The 21,969-nt window shown below is 41.3% G+C and overlaps 2 protein-coding genes across 3 annotated transcripts in view; both read right to left on the reverse strand.

Moving 5' to 3' along the window:
- Positions 1-689: 689 nt before the first annotated feature.
- NPM3 (nucleophosmin/nucleoplasmin 3) lies at positions 690-2,700 on the reverse strand. The gene is made up of 6 exons (XM_024734991.1): positions 2,554-2,700; positions 2,179-2,264; positions 1,819-1,938; positions 1,628-1,721; positions 1,148-1,269; positions 690-1,052 (listed from the first exon to the last, which is right to left on the reverse strand). Exons 1-5 carry the CDS (start codon positions 2,669-2,671, stop codon positions 1,157-1,159), a joined length of 531 nt encoding a protein of 176 aa, XP_024590759.1. The 5' UTR covers positions 2,672-2,700; the 3' UTR covers positions 690-1,052; positions 1,148-1,156.
- A 1,027-nt stretch (positions 2,701-3,727) lies between these two features.
- The window catches only part of OGA (O-GlcNAcase), a 28,696-nt gene continuing 10,454 nt past the window's right edge, over positions 3,728-21,969 (reverse strand). Inside the window, exons 1-12 of one of the 2 annotated variants that reach the window (XM_024734836.1) lie at positions 21,789-21,956; positions 20,510-20,608; positions 18,274-18,558; positions 16,457-16,615; positions 15,037-15,650; positions 14,471-14,645; positions 10,982-11,067; positions 9,933-10,037; positions 9,139-9,224; positions 8,665-8,857; positions 7,292-7,451; positions 3,728-5,861 (exon numbers count right to left, since the gene is read on the reverse strand). In XM_024734836.1, coding sequence (XP_024590604.1) covers positions 5,725-5,861; positions 7,292-7,451; positions 8,665-8,857; positions 9,139-9,224; positions 9,933-10,037; positions 10,982-11,067; positions 14,471-14,645; positions 15,037-15,650; positions 16,457-16,615; positions 18,274-18,558; positions 20,510-20,608; positions 21,789-21,903 — 2,214 coding nt within the window. In that variant the 5' untranslated portion in view covers positions 21,904-21,956 and the 3' untranslated portion in view covers positions 3,728-5,724. Of the gene's footprint in view, positions 5,862-7,291; positions 7,452-8,664; positions 8,858-9,138; positions 9,225-9,932; positions 10,038-10,981; positions 11,068-14,470; positions 14,646-15,036; positions 15,651-16,456; positions 16,616-18,273; positions 18,559-20,509; positions 20,609-21,788; positions 21,957-21,969 lie in introns of those variants that run through there. The other variant, XM_024734837.1, reaches the window with a different exon arrangement.

Raw genomic sequence — 21,969 nt, forward strand, 5'->3', positions numbered from 1 at the left:
TCCTGGCACAGCAGCAGCCAAGCCCTAGAACCACCTTATTTCAGGCACCAGAGACCGCCTCCCCACACACACACATACCAGGCAGAGGGCTGGGGGGCAGGAACCCCTTAGCCCAGGAGGCTGAATCCCAGGGGCTCCTCTCTACCCCCATATGCCAGGCCACCCAGATTCTGGTTTCCCTGTCACCCAATCTGGCCAGCCCCCTCCATCTGGCCCCTGGAATCAGGTTTCTAAGGGCCCAGGCTGGCTCAGAGATGGCCTGCATGCCTGCAAGGAGGAGCAAAGACTGGCCTCTACCCTACCCCTCACAGGCCCTCTCAGGGCTTGAGCCCCCTCATGGGGCTAGGGATGCACATTCCTCGTGCTGCTTAAGCCCCCTTATCTGTCCCCCTGCCCATCAGCCTGAGTGCTGACAGAGGCCCAGACCCCTTGTTTTGATGCTGATAACCTCCTGGGATGGCCCTCCCCCACCTTTAAGGACTGGGAACGAGCTTGGTGTTGGGAGGTCCTCTTCTAGGAAGGCATTTGGGGCCCAGGCCTCGGCTAGTCCCAGGGCCCTGGGAAGAGCAGGATCCCACATTTCCTCACCCTCCCCCAGGCCCAGGGCCACCCTTTGTGCTGCCACAGTGCCACCTGGTGGTCCCTAGAGGAATGCCACCCCAGCAGGGAAAGAAGCCACACAAATGAGCTGCAGAAAAAAACTCCACACCACTTTATTTCAACCTTTATCCAAAAATGTAAAAAAATGTTAAAAATGTGTAGTCCTGAGCTTCAGATGCTGACCTCCAACCTCACAGGCAAGTGGGGAGAGAGGGTCAGGATGGAAGTTCAGAGTTCCTCCCACTCCTGAAGAAAAGGGAAGCTCTGGATGTGGTACAGGATTAGAACACCAGGGCACTATGGAGAATGGGACCCCCTCTCTCCTAGCACCAGACCAAACCCCACCCACTCCACCCCACCACTACCCATCCTCTTCAATGGAAAAGACACAAAATTCTTGAAACTTGTACAGGAACCTGGTGCATGGTGCATGTGGCAGGCAGCTAGCTGACCTGAAGAGAGCAAACAAGGGGTCAGCATCTAGGTCCAAATCTGCTCCTCCTGTCCCCTCCCAGGCCCTGCTGGGCATGCCTCCCACCCAACTCACCAGGGAGGGTTAGAACCTGCCCCCCTGCTTCTTGGCAGGCAGGATGGGGCACAACTCAGCTTCCTCCTCCTCACTGCCCTCTTCTTCACTCTCTTCCTCAGAAACATCATTGCTTATAGTAACTGGTAGACACACAAGCAGTAAAGGGAGGAAGAGGAGTTAAAGCCATACCCCCTTCATACTACAGGTCATTTATTCATGCCCTGTGGCTCTAAGCTTGTAGGGACCCTGACCTCCCAGAACTTATGGTCTAGGTGGGAAAAACCTCAGATACTAAACTAGATAACAAAGAGCCAAAGGAGTCCACATCATTGGAGCTAAAGAAGCCGAGACAGGTTCCATGAAGAACGGCTTGAGTAGGACAGTAAGTGGAGGGCACAGCATACAGAGTCTGTATGGGAACCGCACTGGGAGATAAGGCTGGGGTGGGGTAGGAGTCCTGATGGAGAGTCTACTGGAGGCAAAGGAGAAGACTCTCACCAATCTGGTGCCGCCCAGTGATCCGCACAGGGCCAGAACCTGACTTCAGGCGGAAGGTTACAGGTGGTTGGAGCTGGAAGTCATCCAAACTGAGCTGGGAAGAAGACAAGGATGAAGGCCTGGCCCACCCCATCTTGTGAGAAATCCTGAAGTCCTCAATTCCCATCTCCCAATCCCCCAAGGGAACTCACCATGGGTTGGCAGGACAGCTTGAGGTTGGCCACAGGGACTGCGATCTCCTGGTGGTCATGATTCCGGGCCACGACTTCTACCACATTACACTCATCTTTGGCCCCCTCGGTGAGGCAGAGCTGGGAAGGGTACACAGGGCCTCGGAGTCTCCCCAGTGAGGGTGGAGACCACAAACGGAGGCATCTACCCTACGACTTGCCCAGCCTCAGGGGTCCCTGGATCACCTGGCCAGGGGACCCCCATGTGGGGGTTAAGCAGAGGAGGTGACTCCCAGTAAAGCGGGGGAGGAGAAGAGACACGCGGGTAGAGGCCCGCTCAGGTCAACCTATTCCCCGCCACTCCCCTTACCCGCCCCTTACCATGGTCAAAGCCAGCACGTGCTCCGCATCATCCTCTTCCTCTACCTTGAAGGTGAAAGAGCGGGTATGGCCTGAGAGCTCACAGCCTGGAAGAGAGAACAGGGTGAGAGTGCGGGGGCGTTTCTCCGAATCCCGTTCACGTGCAGCCATGGACTGACCGGCCATTCACACGCCCGCTCCTCAGGAAAACCTGGAGCGCTCGGCCCGGACCCCGCCCAGCACGACTAGGGCAGGGGCCTGGCTACCCCGTTCCGCTCCAACTGCCGCGTGCGAGGCCCCCTCCGCCCCCACCCACGTCCTGCACCCATCTGCCTTCCTGTTCCTCAGCCCTGCCTCTGCCCCCGCACCACCCTCAGCTCCTCCTTTCCTCAATACCGAAGAAAAAACTGTCCATAGTGACCGGGGCAGGGACTCGCAGACCGCCGAACCCCCCGGCCCGGGCTCGGCTCTCCTGACTCAGAAAGGCCAAGGCGGCGGCAGCCCCGGCGGCCATGCTGCAAGGGCCGTCTGCGGCTCCGCCCCCGACACGTACAAAGCCGGGGACTCGCGGGGGTTCCGGCCCCGCCTATTAAAGGAGACGCTCGCGAGGCGCCCCCGGTCCGGGGCTCCAACAGCCCAGTCTCGTTCAGGAGCCTCAGACCTGTTGCGTCTGTGAGACCGCAAAGAGAGCAAGTAACATCACAAAAGCATCAACTTGGGACTAATGTTAACGTCCTTGCTCACTTCAAGACTTTCTGAGGGCGGTTCCTGCCTCCATTTTCTCTAGTTCTGCACTCTGTCTAGTGTCCCCTCCCAATCCAGGGTAAGCTTTCGTTAAAGAAGTATCTGAGAATGGAAACCTTTCCAATTCCCCCAGCAAAGGCGAGATACAGTGAGTGCAGCGTTTTTCCTGTAAAAGCGAATACGCTCAGATTTGCTTTCCCTTCAAGGGAACCGAGGAGCCTGAAGGAAGACTTTCAGCTCCGGGTACTTTGTATCCCAACCACTCCATCCTCTCCTGGATGTACTCCCTGCTCTTAACAACCCTTCAGCTCACTATCCAGATGGTGGCGTATCTTCACTGAACTTCAGATGCTGGCTGGATGCTGGTGCTTGCTAGCACAGGACGTTAGCTCAAGCGTGGGACTAATTGCTTATCCTGACAGAGGCTGGCTAGTCCAGGAACATCTTTCTGTCTTAGACTCCCGCCTCATAATTTGGGCTACGCCCCCAACTGTCACCTTCTGAACAAATTATCAGGCAACTGTGTTCCTTATTCTATTAGGTGGCAGGAACTCACTCAAACTAGCTGCCCTAATTTACCCCCAGGTTATAATTGTGGCAAGAGGGTGGCTTAGCCAAAGCCAGTCTACTTTTGTTTTGCCTTGAGGAAAATATGGAAGGCAATCTTTTAGTGGAGATGGAAGTGGGAGAGAACTGCCTTTAAGATCCAGTCCCTAACTTGGAACAGCTGTGGAAAGGAGGAACACTTGCTCGGGAATGCAAGGGAAGGAGAAAAGGTAAGAGGCAGAAACAGGAAGGAGGTTTACACAGTACACGACCACACACATTCACTTCAAGTTTTATTTTGCCTCTTGTATGGTCTTCAGATGGTTTTACAGTTCGTTTTCTACAGGAACTGAGCTGTGATCTAAACAATCAATGGAATACCACCCAACCGTAATAAATAGTCGTAACAATGGAAGATAGCATAGCACTGAACAATCCTAGCGGCGTGGACATGTTTCATAGTTAGCTCTGTGACCAGAACACCAGCCAAACTTATTAAAAGCCAAGATAAAGCTGCAGCAAACTTGCTAAAAATCCTGATTCCACAGGATGACGACCATGGAATGAATCCTCCAGATAAAATGCTAGAACTGTCCACTAGTGTACAAAATGTACTTAAAAACCAAATGACATTAAGCCGTTTTAAACAGTATCTTGTAGCGATCTTCCCTTCATCTCAGCCCTTGAAAACGCAAACTTGGTTCCTGTCGTCCAACATACCTTACATATCCTGCTATCAATTGCAGGTTTCTAACCCTGAATGTGAAGAGGCCTCCTTTGTTCATCTCACCCATTCACACTCACAGGCTTTGGTTGAAAGTCACTAAGTACAATGCTTTAAAAGACTCTCTTTTCAAAGCCCACACTGATGGAAATCTATGAAAGAAAATATGTTTTAAATTTCCTTCTCCTTGACCCTCCCCACTCTCAGCTCAAAGTTAAACTGCTGATACAAAACTGCAGGGAAGCAAGATAACAAAATACTGTTAACCATCTATGGAGAAGCCAGCCAGCCATGATTAAAAAAATGAATCCTGCAGAGATTACCTGCTAGCCTCATGCTCAGAACCCTTAAACACACCAAATCTAAATTAAAATACTTGAAAGCTTTCAGAACCTGTGGTTAAAGGAAAGAGAAAAGGGTAACCGTAAGTCATTGGTTAAAGTGTGCTCATTTTTAAAAATTTGATACAAACATGCAAGAACTAAAGACACTGATTTAATAATAAAACCAGTAGTAACAGGTCTTGAAATTAAAGGACAACTGACCTGTGCGCAAATGGGATCAATCAGTCCCTGAACCCTACTTGCCAGAAGTCAAAACTAACATTTCACATGCTGACCTGAATTGAGGTTAATTTCCAGAAGTGACGGCACTTTGCAACAGACTGAGTCCCATGAAGTTAGACTCTGGTACCCAAAGTGGTCATGGCCTAGCCCTAGGTGGGAGGCACTTCGAAAATAATAAAACTTCTAAAAAAACAAAGACAAAAGTAAAGAAAATACACTTTCCACTGATTTACATATTCAAAGTGCCATCTTGAATCACACCCTTTCATTTTCAAAAGGAAAATTACAAAAACAGTAAACACAAAGGATAATCAGGTTACAGCTAGTTTAGTTTATATACAAAATAATTTACAAGTTTGTCACTTTTAGGCTTTTGCCACAAACAACTGCACATTTGTCCCTACAAAGCACAATATGCCTGAACCAATAATGGTCACGAGACAACTGGCCAAGGCTTTACAAAAAGCAGAAAAACCGCCCAAATTGAAATCATTTATTCAGCTTAAACTATGCCATAACCATCCCACTCGGACTCTCCACCCTGAAGCCTCTGAAACCAAATCTTTCTCATCTTTGTCATGTCCCCAAAGAATGAGGTACATTTCATTTAATAAGCCAAGGAGGATGACAAATGATTTTGATTACTCTTAGGTAAGAAATGCAACCACACTGGATGCAGAAACAGTGCTGACTACATTTATTGAAGACCCCCGCCCTATAAGCCCACGTAAGAGGTCTCAGCACCTAACACAAGACCCAATAAGGAGGCCCACATCTCTTTCATACAGGATTTACAGCAATACTATCTTTTTCCAACCAGCGAGTAGTCTCTAAGCATGATGAGTGAGTTTTACATAGTCCTCTTTGTTTCCAATCTGAATTAGCCGATCTGTTGCCGCTCCAGAGGCTGAGCTGTATGAAGACCCCAACCACCACCCACCAGGTGAAGTGAAGAGACTTCCCAACAGTTCATAGTGCCAACAAACGTCACAGGCTCCGACCAAGTATAACCACATCCTTTGGAAATCCTTCCATTTTTGCAATTTCAAAACAGCCTAACTTGCTGTAAAATTCCAAAATTCTTTTATCATCAGGTCTCACTTCACAGAAAGCCCCTCGAGAGCCTAGGGGGAAAAAAAAAAATCAAAACATAAATGTCACTTAATTCGTAGAAATATGAATATGAATTGTAATTAATCTCTAATATATTTCAAAAAGATCATAGTACTGGCTTATCTATACCAGCCTCTAAATTTCATACTTTTTAAAATTTATATCAAAAGTCAATATTTATATTCATCAATACTGCAGTGATAACTACCTTAAAGTGATGGATATGTTAACTAGCTTTAATATGGTGATTATTTCACAATGTATTTCAAGTCATCAAATCGTACACCTTAAATATATACAATTCTTAATTGTCAAATATACTTCAAAAATTTTTTTTTTTGCATGGTGAGTAACACTCTTCCCCAGAAAGAAAATCTTTTGGCAAAGAGGTTGTAAGAAACCTCAAGGCAAAGGATACCTCTGTTGAATGTTTAATATATTTATGTAAAGTATCTTTGAGGGACCCACAGGGCAGAGCCTATTCTAGCCTATGTCGCAAGCCAATACAACCAGAATGTGTTTTATATGTTAAAGACATGCCTCATACACCTGCATGATTCAGTTCCAAGCACAACACTGAGAATTATACTTTCATCGAACAGAGCTGTTTAAATTATCCCACAAAGGGGATACCACTGAATCAAATGATATAAAGATGCAACAAAAGTGCATCCTCACACATCAAGAACCCTCTAATTAGTGCTCAACAAGCTGCCCATTTTTGTATTGCCAAAGGCTAAAAAGTTGTTTTTGTTTTTTTTACAGCTTTAAAAGGTTGTTTAAAAAAAGAACATGCAGGGCTTCCCTGGTGGCGCAGTGGTTGAGAGTCCGCCTGCCGATGCAGGGGACACGGGTTCGTGCCCCGGTCTGGGAAGATCCCACATGCCGCGGAGCGGCTAGGCCCGTGAGCCATGGCCACTGAGCCTGTGCGTCCGCAACGGGAGAGGCCACAACAGTAAGAGGCCCGCGTACCGCAAAACAAACAAACAAAAAACATGCAATGGAACACTGTACGTTGCCTTTTTAAAGCCTAGAATTCTCAATATCTGGCCCTTTACAGAAAAAGTTTTCATACCACTAGGGTACAGCAAAGTATTTTTGAAGGTTTAAGTAACAAACTCAAAAAACATCAGCAACTCTGCATTCCTAAATGAAGTCTTCCCGAGGTTCGTTTAATTTTCAACTATCATTTATAAGTCTCCCAGCAAAATAAACGTACACTTCTCATTTAATTGGGGCTCAAAAATAAGCATTCATAGTGTAAAAGAGCAGTATTTTCCAATGATTAATACACACCCAATTCTTGCAGCACTAATAATTCAGAAGCAAAACCATAAATGGTGGAGAAGGGAATGTAAATTCACTTCTTTCTTTTTATCCTAAAATAGAGTCCTGTCCCCACATAACCCAAATACCAGCAACTCTACAAATATGTACTCACCATTAGCCTTCAGTGAAGACAGGAGGCAAGCCATCATGCTTTTGGCTACACTTGGATCAGTTACTTTTTTGTGAATATCCATCTTTATCAGAGAAGGGAAGTTGGCAAGGAAAGTTTCTGGCAACACTTCCTGCTCTTCATGGAAACTCAACATAATTTTCTGTAAAATTTAGGAAGAATCTCTTGACTTTCAGTAGCTACTCATTATGAATCCATATATCCCAACTACAGAACTCAGTAACAGGAAAAGGAAAGCAATATTCAATAACTCTTCTGGTAATTATAAAATTACCACATGCAGAATTAATTAGCTTATAATTCTAGCTGAAGCGTTTTTATTTTTTTAAAAGTTTGTTTAAATGTAATGTGGTATACTGGATTGGATCCTAGAACAGATAAAGGACATTAGTGGAAAAACTGGTAAGTAAGGTGAGGAGTTTATAGCAATGTACCAAAGTTGGTTTCTCAGACTTAGGACAAATGTAGAAAATGGGTGAAGGGTATACTGGAACTCTGTATTATCTTTGTAACTTCTGTACATCTAAAATTATTCAAAGTAAATAATTCAAAATAAAACAATTTTTTAAAAGTTTGTATTGCACAAAAATGTGAATGTATTTAACACTACTGAACTGTACACTAAAAAAATATGGTTAAAACAGTAAGTTTTATGTTATGTATGCTTTACCACAATTTTTTACAAAAAAGTTTATAAGAGACACACTGGTTTTTCTTCATAGGTTCCTATGCTGAGAACTGTCACATATGGAAAAGCAACACATCAACAGCTCAATCACCAGCATGCTGCAGTCATGTCGATGAAATCCCAAGTAAGGGAGCCTACTCCAACCCAGCCTCCTATTACATAGAGACAATGTCACAAATACGAGTCCAGGTATATTCTCTAAAAGTATTTATTGAAAATAAAAATTATCCTCAAGAAGAAACTATTTTTAAAGTTCATTCCTATTAGTTTTTAATTACCATGAGAAATGCATTATTGAGAAAGTTAAGTTAGCTTCATTAGCACGCAAATGAGAGATTTTTAATTACCTAAACTTGCCCTGAGTACCCAAAGAAGAGACCATAACATCCTTAAGTTTGGTGCTTCAAAACAGAAAGGGAGGGAGAAAGAAGGTTCTTTAATTGTCTATGTTGTGCTTTTACTTGAGAAAGTATTACAACAACACTTCCAAATCAAAAACCGTAAGGAACAGTGGAAAATACCATGCTAATAAGAATAAGCCCTAAGAATTCTTCTCTATAAGAAATTTAGTAAGCACTGGGATTTTAAGATATATCTGCTTGCTTTTTTAATAAGTATTTTATTTTCTAAAAAATTACCATTGTCTAATTCTAAATCTGTGTATTACCTCAGCCTCAGAGAGTTCTTTGTCACCATTTGGTTTGGTATACTTCTCCTGCATGAAGGGAATCCAGGAAATTTTACATTTTTTAATGAAGGGGGTCACATCTACAGTGCCCAGGGCATAACCACATATGCCATCTTCATCTTCTAGGACAAAACAGTAATCCAGGCTGAGGGAAAGCAGCCCTCCTACTAACCTGCTCACAAAAAAAGAGACCAGAGTGAGTTAAGTTACTAACACAAAACATTAGAATTCAGTGATGTAAGGCCCAATACACTCGAATGACAATGCATGGAAACTACATTTGATGTAAATACAAACTGAAAATATACACATATTAATGCTCAGATTTTATTACAACTAAAGTAGGACTTCTAAAAAACTCTATTTCCAGTCAGCACCTCCCCTCAACCTGATAAACCTGGCTATGAAATGTCTAGTCCCAAATCCAACAAATCAGAATACTTCATCACATACTTGTCTCCAATAAGGTCAGGCTGACTTTGAAAAGGTAAACCGACTCCATCGTCATACATTTCTCTGCAAATCTTGTACACGGAAGCCTGAAAATATAATCTAGTTAAGCAACACATCAAGAAAAATGGCAACCGAATTTAACAATATGACTCATAAGTCAGAATGGACTTCTAGAAGAGGGAGTAACAAAACGTTTGGCTTGTCATAAATATCACCTCTGCTTTGTTAAATAGAGATTTATTGAGTCATATTTGTAAAGCCAGTAGAAAACAGCATGGTTATAGTAAACAGTGAGAATTACTTTGCAGGGGATAGTTTTAGACAGTAAGTAGTGGATTCAAAATCCAGCAAACTATGAGGCTGAGTCTCTCTCAGTTTTCTATACATCCCAAATGTTTAAAACATGTTATTGTCTTTAAGCAGGCATGCTTTTTATTTCTGTAGTTGATTATCAAGCAGCCTGTAAGCACTTCACAACTGAAAACTGCAGAAAATATATAGGAGAAAATCAGCTGAGAACAACTGATCATTCAGATATCGTTCAGTAATTCCAACTGTGAATACATTTCATCTGTTTTTTTTTTTAAAAGAACTGACACGAGATGTTGAGTCTAAACTCCTTCAGCTTTTTTTTTTTTCAGCTCTTCTTTAAACATCCCATGTTCAATGTTTTAGTTAAACTTTCTCCATCTAAAGTTGTAAGACACAAAACTGATTCTTTTAACCAGAGAGTTCAAAGGAAAGGATTAAGTGTTCACCATAACCATACACCAAGTTGACAGGTAGATGATTACCTCATCTTTAGGAAAGTATGGTCTGATAGTATAAACTTTGGAGGTCGGAGTCAGTGGGGGTGGTTGAAAAAAGAGGTCATTTGCCCCATCAATTGGCAGCAAACGCTGTGGGAAGAAAAAAAGGGGAGATGATCAGTGTTGGGAAGATATTTACTTTTAATGAGTGTGCACTGCAGATTACCAACTTAACATTAACTGGCTACTGCAGGCAGACCTAAAGAAGAGGGGTGTGCTATGCTTTACTAATAAAAACACCTCTTTGCTGGGGGAGGGGAGTGCTTCTGAATAGAAATTACCCAAATTGAGTTACATAGCTTTAGTGACATACTACTGGGGATTTAAATATACAGTAAAAAAAAATTCTATTCCAATTATGACAAATCTATCTTTTAAACCAATCTTATATAGACCATCTCTCACTAAAAGATGGCAGAACAGACTGTCAGGAGGAGAGGTTTGGTCTGAAGAGGGTTATCTGTCCAGGAGACGCTTTATCCCCAAAGCAATGCGCTTCAGTTTGCTGTGCGCAGCAGAGCACCTGTTGGGGGGAGAAAAGTAGAGCACCTGAAAGTCCATGAACAAATTCCAACACCAAATAAACTTCATATTTTGTTCAATTTTTCATTCCTGGACTGTTCTTTCAAGTATTACTTATAAAATAATTGGGAAAATATCCAAAAGCCCTTTCACCATTCATTTGCATAATCATTCATCCTTTTTGTTCATGGAGTTTCCACTGGCAGACAAGCATGCGCGCATTGTGCATTGCGGGCGCAGATTAAAATGCTGTGCGACCTGCAAAGAAACAATGTGAAGTGTATACCTAGAGCCGCTGCGCTTCGCAGGCGCGGGGGGGAATTGGCAGCATCTCCTTCAGAAATTACTGCGAAAGAGGAGGAAAATTTGATTTAAAATCCAGCTATGTAACTAATTGAATTTGGGACTAGAAAGCCTTCGGCAGACCAATCCTTCCAGCCATCTGATGCGCAACATAAGGTTTCTCATAAGACAAAGAAAACGTCAATTCAGTTGTGAATTCATATTGATACCTGGAACTCTCCTGCTAGACCACCTCTAAAGGCCCAGGGTTCTTGGTCTCCAATTAAGAACTGTGCTGAAGAATGACTACGACACCCTGTTGAGATCAGATCCAAGCGGAGAACGTTACGAGAAAGGGGATTTCCTGGGGTCTCAAACGTCCAACAAACTAACAAACACTTTGTGGAAACAGCTCTCTAACAATAATAATCCAGGGTTTCAGGACAAGGCTGTGATAATAATTTTTTTAAATTTGTAATGGAATTTCAATACTGATGTTCCTTCCTCTGATCAATGAATAATCACTGTTCTAGTGAAAGAGTTCTACCCTTTCTTAAATTATTGGAAGGAAAAAGTGTCAAGTTTGTCTGGGTCACGCTTATATATTCCCTAGGTACAGCTGTAAAAATCAAGGCAGCTGCTTGCTCTGTAGCAAAATTACAGTAACTTTAAAGTTAAGTGAAGTGAGATTGATGAGACATTTTATTATCACAGCCCATGAAGGAATTAAACTTGTCTGAAGTCACATTTTACATTTTGAGGAAGGGTACAGGGAAGGGAAAAAGGGGGGAAAAGGGGTTAATCTTGTCAGAAAACTAAGGTCAGCAGAATAAGTAAAAGAAATTATTCAGTAAGTTGACAATGAAACACAATGAGTACTTTTTCTTTCTTTTCTGACAAGGACAATCCAAATTCAGACTTGGCTAGTAACAGTATCAGTCTGACAGATTCTGAGAACTAAGGAGAGCCAACTGATGCTCCTAATTTGTCCACAGCTAAAACATACTTTCCTTGAAAGTATGACAGTATCTGGCTCCTCTGATCAACCACTATCATCTTTGCAGTGCACTTAGCTCACACATGGAGTGGCAAGCTTTGAGGCCCAAAAGTCAACATTTAAGGTCACCACTTAACCAACTAGACAGGCAATAAAGGAAGCTAATAATAAGAGATAATTAAAAGCAAATTATAATTGCCTTCCATAGGCAATAAAGGAAGCTAATAAGATAATTAAAAGATAATTTGGAGGCCAAATCAAAATCACCTGCCTAGTCTTCTGACAAGATAAAGCAGCGCAATATAGTTCTTTTCCAATTGAAGACAGCATTCTACCTCCTGTTCAAGTTAACAGTCTCATCAGTACAATACACAGTGTGCTAGTCAGACAGTCCCAAAGCAAACCAATTTTTTTGTTGACAATTCAGGCCCATTAAGAGATTATATCCAGGGTTGTCATTTTTCAGGGGTAGGGGTACTTAAAAATATATAGATATAATGTAATATTTGTAAAATAAATATGAAATAGGGGGTCAAAATTTAGGTTATGAAGAGAACCTGCCCCATTCCATAGCTCAGTGTAAACTTACACTGCAGGAAAAAACTACACGTCTCAAACTTTAAGATGAGCCAATTTCCCCTACCCCCCACTTTGAGACTACAACATAACTAGCACTTCCAACTATTACAATAAAAAGCTGCATGTACGAAGAGCTGTATAAATGAAAACATGGTTAATGCCTCAGTCGCTGCGCAAACGTGACTTCAGTTCATGCCTACTGCCCTTAAATCTACCTGAGCTACCTCACAGAACCTTTTAAGTTAAACTAATTAATCATGACGCGCTGTGAACATCTGCCGCTGTCCATCCAATAGTAGTAGAACTTGTGCTGAGGATTCTCCCATCTGTACACAATGGGGAAGAAGATAATAGAAGTCGTTAGTAATCAAAAGTACTGCATAGCCACATTCTTTAAAGGACTGAATGCCAGCTGGACTGGAGACTAGAGGAAAAGAAAGGGTACTAATCAGTAACTCCCTGAAATTACTATAGAACCATGAAAATACTCTCTTTGTCGTGAGCTGTTCTAAAGCTATGTGGATGCCTAGATGATTATTTAAAGCTTCTAAGATGCTCTGACCTTGAGACTGTACAACAGCTATATACAATCTGGGAAAGCTGCCCCTATAACTGCACAGTACAGAGGTAAAGCCTGAGAGGAAAAAGCAGCAATACTGTATATAATCAAGAATCTTTAGTAATTCTTGAATGAAAAGCTGAGTATCAAATGTTTTAAGCAACACTTTCTCAAACTTAATAATCCGGATTACAGGTTCGAAACTTAAGAACTTCAATCCCTATAAGGGTTAATTATATCCTCTTGGCCAAAAGCCTGGAAGGCAAATGCCATCGTCCAACAATCAATACAGAGGTTTTTCCTAAGCCTAAGGGCAGACGTGTATCATAGAGAAGAGGTATCTTGGAGCCTTTTAACAAGAGGAGGTCAAAATTCTCTTTTACCTGTTGTGCTACATATACAGGAACCCAAAATTCTCTATTTTCTTTTTCCCCAATTCATTTATTCATTTTTTATTTTTGGCCGTGCCTCATGGCTTGCGGGTAGTGCCCGGACTAGAGATCGAGCCCATGCCCCCTGCAATGGAAGCGTGGAATCCTAACCACTGGACAGTCAGGGAATTCCCTCTACTTTCAAATTAACAATGAGAGACTCTATTTTTAGCTGCTAATTAGTTGTATCACAGGAAAAATTTTTTTTTATATTTAAGAGTCCAAAAGTATATATGCAGAAAGTGAGAAATCTCTTTGCTGCTACTCCTGAGTTACTCTAAGCTCACCGTGTTTCACACTTCTATTTCACAGCCAAGAGTATGTAACCCATCATAGTATTTGTGACTACTATGAAAACTATGACATGTCAGTTAGCCTTGCTGCCTGCTGTGTGCTATGCATAAGTCCATTAGATATTCCTTATAGCTGGATTGAAAACCTGGAAATGAAATGAGATCCCTGGAGAAACTTGGCCATGCTGGTGCTTTTTACCAAGTTTGAAAATTAAAAAAAAAAAAAAAAAATCACTGTTTTCAAAAGAGAAGTCCATTTAATGAAGCAGAGTTTTCAGGGCATTGCAATTTTTATCCCCTGCTAAAACCAATTACTTGGTAGAGACATAAAGAAAAAGCTCTGTGAAGTAATACCAAGTAGCACCAGAATAGCCTACCACTAAAGCTCGCATGCGCACAGGGCTGGGAGGATGGCTTCCTCTTTCCAGGCCCCCTTAGGTCATTTCGGCAATTGTTCTGTTAAACACAGCATTAATGTCATCAAGACACAGCAAGCAGCAGAGAGCTTACAGCGTCACAATTCATAGTGTCTCATCTCCAAATCAGATAAAAGTGGTATACATGATTCCATCCAGGAAGCATTCAGTCAGAGCAAGTTAAAGTCAGTACTTTCTAACACATTTTCAAGATATTTATGCTGAATTAGCCCAAGGGAGAAAAATCAACATGCTCGGTATATTTACTGAGGCTTGCACCTCAAGTCTGTAACAATGGGTACACCTTTGAAATCTAGGCAAAGAATTTAAACACAGCTGGAAATTCGTCAACTCCCTGTATGTTTTTCTCCCTGTGGGATAATGTCTTTTTTTTTTTAAGGGACAATGTATCTGAGGAGAAGAGATTACTCCTGGTATACCTACCTAACCACTGTACAAAAGACTTCACCATAGACATTATACTCTTGATATCCCAAACATAGGAGTACATGTCATAAAGGATTGTCCTGTTGGCACAATTGGAGAGCCGAGTGAACATGCCCATCACTAGTCCGCACATCTCTTCAAACTTGGCTGCCCGCGACCGCCATTCTTCAATCTATTGAGGATCAATAAAAACACTCAAAAAATTGAAAGTTTAACAACAATCTAAAACACAGTTTATAAACTAAGCTGTTTATGTTATCAGGTACCTGCAAATTTATACTAAACATTAAAGGATCAATGGGCTTAAACTTTTAAAGACAAACAATAAAAGTTTGTCTCCCCAAACTGACAAATATTCCTAATATAATCAATTTTGACTTTCCTTCATTCTTAGCTACTATAAGGTCAAACTAAGAAACTGTATATATCAGATTCAGCAGAGTCCGTACCTACTTTACGGAACACATTCTAAGATGTGGTCAATTCTCATTTAAGACCTCCCCTGTATCAACAGCATGGGGACCCATCCAGGCCAGAGAAACAGGTAAATTAAGCATACTCACTTTTTCAGAGTCTTTTCCTTTACAATTGACACTGACAACACTGCTATTTGCTCGAAGCCACTGGAACTCCCGTAACATCTGCGCTCCTTTGGGTCCATGCTCATAAGGAAGGTAGAATAGGTCCGCAAGTAACTGCAAATCCTCCAGAGTTACTGGTTCTGCAGTGTACAAAGGCTTCTCATTTGGACCAGGCACAAACTGCTCCTTGTTTGTCTGTTCATCAGTCTGCATCGGGGCAATATCACTAATGCAATCTTCCTGCATAGACATCTCTGGGGATTTTGATTCAGCTATGCTCTCTTTATCAGTGTCCATTGGTTTCAATTCCTCTGCCATTTTAGCTTCAACAATTTCAGTTAGTATTTGATTGTCATTCTTGTGGTCTGTCTCTTCCTGTTTTTCCACTACCATGTCCATGGGTTCCTCATCTGGCTGTTTCTTTTCTTCTTCCTTGGTCAGAGCTGTAGGCTCACCACTCAAGGCTGCTCCCTGGCTCATAATGGGCTCCTGGTAAACGGTTGTAACTACAGTTGTGGCATTTAAAGAGGGTGCTGCAACTAGAGGAGTCCCATCTACTACATTTGCTTTAGCCCCACTGTGCGCAACTTGCCTACCTATAAAAACAAATTGCCAGAGATAATCAGAATTAGAAACAGAACAAATTAGATCTAGAGAAATGTTTTCTTCTTACCATATCTCTAACTAAGAGCCTCCATTTGAGATTCCAAATAATTTGAGCCCCAAGAAAGTACAATTTCTCTAAACCACTGGGAGGTGGGGAAGGGAAGAGAGGAGGGGAAACACAGATCATAAACATGCCAACACCTATTACTTTCTTCTCTTTTGAAGCTCTGTATTTAAAAACTACTTCATAAAAAGATATTTTAAAAACAAATTAGCAGGCTTCCCTAATGGCGCAGTGTTTGAGAATCCGCCTGCCAATGCAGGGGACACGGGTCCGATCCCTGGTCCGGGAAGATCCCACATGCTGCGGAGCAGCTAAAGCCCGTGCGCCACAACTACTGAGCCCGCGTGCCACAACTACTGAAGCCCACACGCCTAGAGCCCGTGCTCCGCAACAAGAGAAGCCACCGCAATGAGAAGCCCGCGCACTGCAACGAAGAGTAGCCCCCGCTCACCACAACTAGAGGAAGCCCACGCGCAGCAACAGAAACCCAACACAGCCAAAAATAAATAAATAAAATAAATTTATATATATATATATATTAAAAAACAAATTAGCATTCCATCAAAATAAAAGCTATTTAAGACCAAAAGTAAAATTTAAAAAACCTTATCCTCTAGATTCCTAAATTTCATTTTGCTTGGCAGGCCTATAAGAAGACACATCACAAATGTCCTTTACTTTATGTCTCAAACAATGTGATCCAACCCCCTTACAAAGAAAGGCCAAACTCACTGCTGTACTGATGAGGTACGCCAAACTCCTGCAACCATTCTGTTAAAGCTAACTTCAGAGCCATCTGTGGACTATAGAGTACATCAGTTTCTATATCTTCATCACTGCCTTCATTTTCTAACTTTATCTGGATCGACACAGTACTGTCTTCACTATCAGCTGCAAAAAAGAGAGAAAGAGCACAAAAACAGTTTTCATTACAAAACACTAATTGTTACAGTAAACCCAGAGAAGCAAAGAACTGGAACAAGAACAAACCTTAAGCATAATATGCAAACACAACCAAGACCCTTCACTGAACCACTTCACCCAGAATAGTCATCTAAATGCATTGCTAAATGTAAAATTCCAATTGAAATATTAAATATTAACTTTAGAATCACTGGACAAGGCAGTCATAAATGTCCATTTATTATCAATTATTGGGAATGCAAGGTTAAAGGCACTATTCTTCCCATAAAGAAGATTCCCTATCTTTCAGGGGTTTATAACTTAAAAAGGCAAATAATTATGAAAAAATAATGGGCACATTAATAAATGCATTGAGGGGAGAAGAGAAAATTGATAGAGAGCCCACATATGAGCACAGATAATAAGCATATAAAAGAACCAGGATAGCGGTAGAAAAAATTAAGTCTGAACTCTCTTTGGCTTGGTATTCAAATCCCACTATTCTTAGCTTTCCTTCTTATTTCCCTGCACACAGGCCAGTCTGGCTAATGTCCACTAGTCGTTAACATGCTTCATGCTCTGCCTTAAAAGAGGTAGATACTAACAGCCATGTATACAGAGAGGATTGAGATTATATCCCTAACTCTGTGTTTTTTACTGGGGAGAGGGGGGTGACAATGACTGAGCCTTGAAGGGAAGCATTAATTCAATAAACAGAACTGGAAGTAGGGGTACAGAACTGAGAAACAGAACACAACTTTCAACTACATACCACTAAGCACCATAATGTGACACTTCAATACCCCCCAATGGGCCAAAATTCAGGTAACTTGAAATTTTCAGTGTCTAGTATTTTCATCTCTAGCCCACCAACCCTTTAATGCCCTGCAGACTTTACTCATACTTCGACCCAGTGTAAGTAACTCCTCCTCTATGAAATCATTTACCAGCACTTTCGCTTAGCAGAAGTTATCACTGCCTCCTGTGTTCCCCCTAGCACTCTGTAGATAATTATCTCAGCACTTATCATTCTATAGTACAGTTGCCTATCTGCTTTATCTAACACCAGACTAAATTCTTTCAAAGTAGGGACTATTTTATTCTTTGCATCCTTAGTGTCTGATAAATAGGTGTTTAAATGTTAGTGAATAAACAACTAGTCAGCATTCTCCTACTTGGAACTCAATTAGGAATTTTTCGTAAATAAAAATCAGTAAGCCAATGTCTAAAATGACAAAATGTCTCATAAATGTAAGCTGAACTTAAATTATATATTAAGTAACTCAGAGGAGAATATTTAGCCATCTAAAATACACCATTTAATAAAATCACCTGAAAACACAAATTCAATCAGAATTATTCAAGGGATAACAGGAACACTAAAAGACTACCTTGTCTAGTTACTCAGACTTGAAAGGCTAAGACACATTTTAAAAACAAAGAACTGAGGCCAAGAAGTTATTAAGTAACTTGTGCAAAGGCAGTCCAAGCAGCCCTTTTTGTATCATATACATCTCATTCACAGGACTAAACAACACCTTAAAAAAATCCTCTTAAATCTTGATGACAAAAGAATGCATACTTGCCAATGGTTCTACTTAATCCCAACTCTCCTCCCAAAGTCAAGAATTAAGTCATCTACTTACTCATCACTACATCTTTCCTCACTCCATTCATGTTTGACTTGTACCAGGTGGCAAGGGTGTGGATAGCAACGTAGTTGGCTTCAAATTCACAATTTGGATTAGTCAAGACTCCTTTTAACCGCGGGATCAGTTCTGTAGATCTTCCTTTGTATGGGCCCAGAAATAGTCTCTTCTGATCATAATCATTAGCATGAATGTTATCCCAGATTACTGGAGCTCTCTTAATAATCTTAGAAACCTCTTCAATGGACTCTACTGGAATTTCTTTAGAAACAACTTTGGGACCTAGAAATAATGACCACCATTTATTAAAAGACTCTCATACAAGACAGTGGCATGGACATATATACACTACCAAACGTAAAATAGATAGCTAGCGGGAAGCAGCCGCATAGCACAGGGGAGATCACCTCGGTGCTTTGTGACCACCACCTAGAGGGGTGGGTAGGGAGGGTGGGAGGGAGGGAGAGGGAGGGAGAGGGAGGGAGAGGGAAGAGATATGGGGATATATGTATACATATAGCTGATTTACTTCGTTATAAAGCAGAAACTAACACACCATTGTAAAGCAATTATACTCCAATAAAGATGTTTTAATAACTTAAATAAATAAATAAATTCTCAGAGGAAATTTTTTAAAAACAAAAACAACAACAAAAAGACTCTCGGGCTTCCCTGGTGGCGCAGTGGTTGAGAGTCCGCCTGCCGATGCAGGGGACATGGGTTCGTGCCCCGGTCTGGGAAGATCCCACATGCCACGGAGCGGCTGGGCCCATGAGCCATGGCCGCTGAGCCTGCGCATCCGGAGCCTGTGCTCCGCAACAGGAGAGGCCACAACAGTGAGAGGCCCACGTACCGCCAAAAAAAAAAAAAAGACTCATACATGGTTCTTCAAAATATACTGCATATAATTATTTTCCTTGTTATATTTCATAACAATTTTTCTTTTGAAAATAACACAGCAATATGTCCTTTTACTCAGCTTTATTCCCCTTGCCCTACATTTCCTCAGATCAGATTCTCAGAAATAGAATTAGTGGTTAAAAGGTAGGAATATTTAAGGTTTGGGTAACTTTCCACAAAGTGATACATCAGTAAGAAAGAAATTTCCATGTTAACCATTTTTTACCATTATAATATATCCTCAATTAGACAAAGTCTAATTAACCTAAACCCCGGGAGGATTTCTGCCCTTAATTCTTAGAATGAAAGCTAATACAGCTCATCGATTACTAACTGTCAATCCAGCATTACAGCTTTCATTTTATAAAATACAACATTCTCCTAGTGCTGGGATCAATACCTGTTAGCCCAGATCCCTATAGATCTATTGTTTACCAGTAACTGATATTCAGACTCACTGAAAAATCCTCAAAGATTTTTTTTTAACATCTGTATTGGAGTATAATTGCTTTACAATGGTGTGTTAGTTTCTGCTTTATAAAACCTCAAAGATATTTTTAATACTATGTGAAGAATGTGTACTTTGTAAAAGAAAGAGAATTAAAACAAAATGTTCTGCTTAAGGCTCAGCTTTTTTTGTTTTTTTTTTTTTTTTTTTTTTTTTTTTTAATTTTTTTTTTTTTTTTTTTTTTTTTTGCAGTACACGGGCCTCTCACTGTGTGGCCTCCCCCGTTGCGGAGCACAGGCTCCGGACGCGCAGGCTCAGCGGCCATGGCTCAAGGGCCCAGCTGCTCTGCGGCATGTGAGATCTTCCCAGACCAGACCGGGGCACGAACCTGCGTCCCCTGCATCGGCAGGCGGACTCTCAACCACTGCGCCATCAGGGAAGCCCAAGGCTCAGCTTTTTAAAAGTATCCAATTAGGGGCTTCCCTGGTGGCGCAGTGGTTGAGAATCCACCTGACAAAGCAGGGGACACAGGTTTGAGCCCTGATCCGGGAAGATCCCACATGCCGCAGAGCAACTAAGCCCATGCGCCACAACTACTGAGCCTGCGCTCTAGAGCCCGAGAGCCACAACTACTGAAGCCCACGCACCTAGAGCCTGTGCTCCGCAACAACAGAAACCACCGTGAGAAGCCCGCACACTGCAACAAAGTGCAGCCCCCCCCTTGCCACAATTAGAGAAAGCCCGCGTGCAGCAACCAAGACCCAACATAGCCAAAAATAAAAATAAACTTTAAAAATAAATAAAAGTATCCAATTAACCAGAACAACCAACTCCCAAGGTCCTAGTTAATTAAAAGTTTTACTGTCTAAATCTTTTAAGACTTACCTGTCCACAGCACCTCAATTCCAGGTAGGAGCTTTTCACCAACAGTCCTTAAGTAAGGAGACTGAGACACATTTGGATAACAGAAAGTGCCACAATATTCTGAATGTAGGGGGAAAAATTAATCAGTAAAACAGTCAGGAGTGAAATGGTCATGAGTTTTTGAATAGGGATAAAAATGTCTACCAATTCTAAATTATTTTCATCCAAATGATAAAAGGCCTCCATGTTATGTCCCAAAAGAAGTAAACTCAAGTGGGTAGTTCATTTATGACTCAACTTAAAAAAAAAAAAGAATCAAATCATAAAATCTGATATTCTTCCTCTAGTATTAGGACAGATCAATCCTTATGGTCCTATGGTCACCAGAAATACAAGTTTACTAAAGAAATAATTAGAATTTTTAGCATTTTCTACATAATTCTGAATTGCCTACATTTCTCAGTTACAATAAGAGGCCAAACAGACTGGATTCATAATATCATAATAGAAAGAATGCAATGTTAGGCTCCTGGCTATTAGTACTCAACTACAATTGATTATAATTTGCAGTGAATTAAGTAATTACCAAGTATGATCTTATTAAACACTGAGTATTCACATAGTATCAGACCACTGAGATAAGGTTCATGGCTCACAATACTCTAAGACAGACATATACACAGTTAAATAAATCAGTCTAAAATTTCTTAGAACTTTTTTAACTCTTCCTGAACAAGAAGTCAAGCCTAGGGAAGTTTTCTTATAGGCTGAATTTTGAGAGGCAAAAAAAGAGAAAAAACATTTTCAATGGAAGGAACCAGGGAGAGATGAGAGGGGGGAAAAAAGAAAAAGGGAGAAAAAATTATTAAGCTTTCTATGCTGACTACTGGAAGTTAAGAGCCCAGATGGGAGTGGGAGGAATGAAAAGGGATACAGATATGCAAGGGCAGAAAAAAGGAACAAGTAGGAGGATATGAGAAGTGACTAAGTTAAAAGCAATGTAAATTTGCTTTTTTCTAGCTTTCATTTTTATAATACTATCCCCTCCTCTAATCCTGAACATGTAATGTTCATATACTTCCAGTACCAAAAAAATACATAAAATCTTTTGCCTATTCAGTTGTCATTTATTAATCCCTAAAATCTCTCCAATTTAAGATGTGCCGAAATATCTTCTAGAAAAAGAATTCCTACCTTTATTATACCTTTATATATTTTATATATATTTTTATATTTTATATATTATACCTTTATATATTTCAAAAAGACTAGTTAAATATAAAGCTATTATATACAATACCTGTGGGACAGAAGAGGAAAGTTTCTGGCTCTCCTAGGTACTGATAAATTTCATTTGTGATGGAGACCTGGGCATGGGCAAAAGAACTGAATACCTCTTTGTCAGCTGCACACATATTATGGTCAATATCATCAAAAAGCAAGGCAAATGACCTGCACCCAAACTGAGAAACCTAGGAAAA

Source organism: Neophocaena asiaeorientalis, unplaced genomic scaffold, assembly GCF_003031525.2.
Source record: "Neophocaena asiaeorientalis asiaeorientalis breed wild unplaced genomic scaffold, Neophocaena_asiaeorientalis_V1.1 scaffold240, whole genome shotgun sequence".
Classification (NCBI taxonomy): Eukaryota; Metazoa; Chordata; class Mammalia; order Artiodactyla; family Phocoenidae; genus Neophocaena; species Neophocaena asiaeorientalis.

Excerpts from the sequence above, each read along its gene's own strand:
- NPM3 (XM_024734991.1), bottom strand. The coding sequence starts at position 2,671 with ATGGCCGCCGGGGCTGCCGCCGCCTTGGCCTTTCTGAGTCAGGAGAGC. Across the intron at positions 2,265-2,553 it reads TATGGACAGTTTTTTCTTCG|GCTGTGAGCTCTCAGGCCAT; the intron begins GTATTGAGGAAA and ends TCTCTCTTCCAG. Across the intron at positions 1,270-1,627 it reads CACTGGGCGGCACCAGATTG|TTACTATAAGCAATGATGTT; the intron begins GTGAGAGTCTTC and ends TGTGTCTACCAG.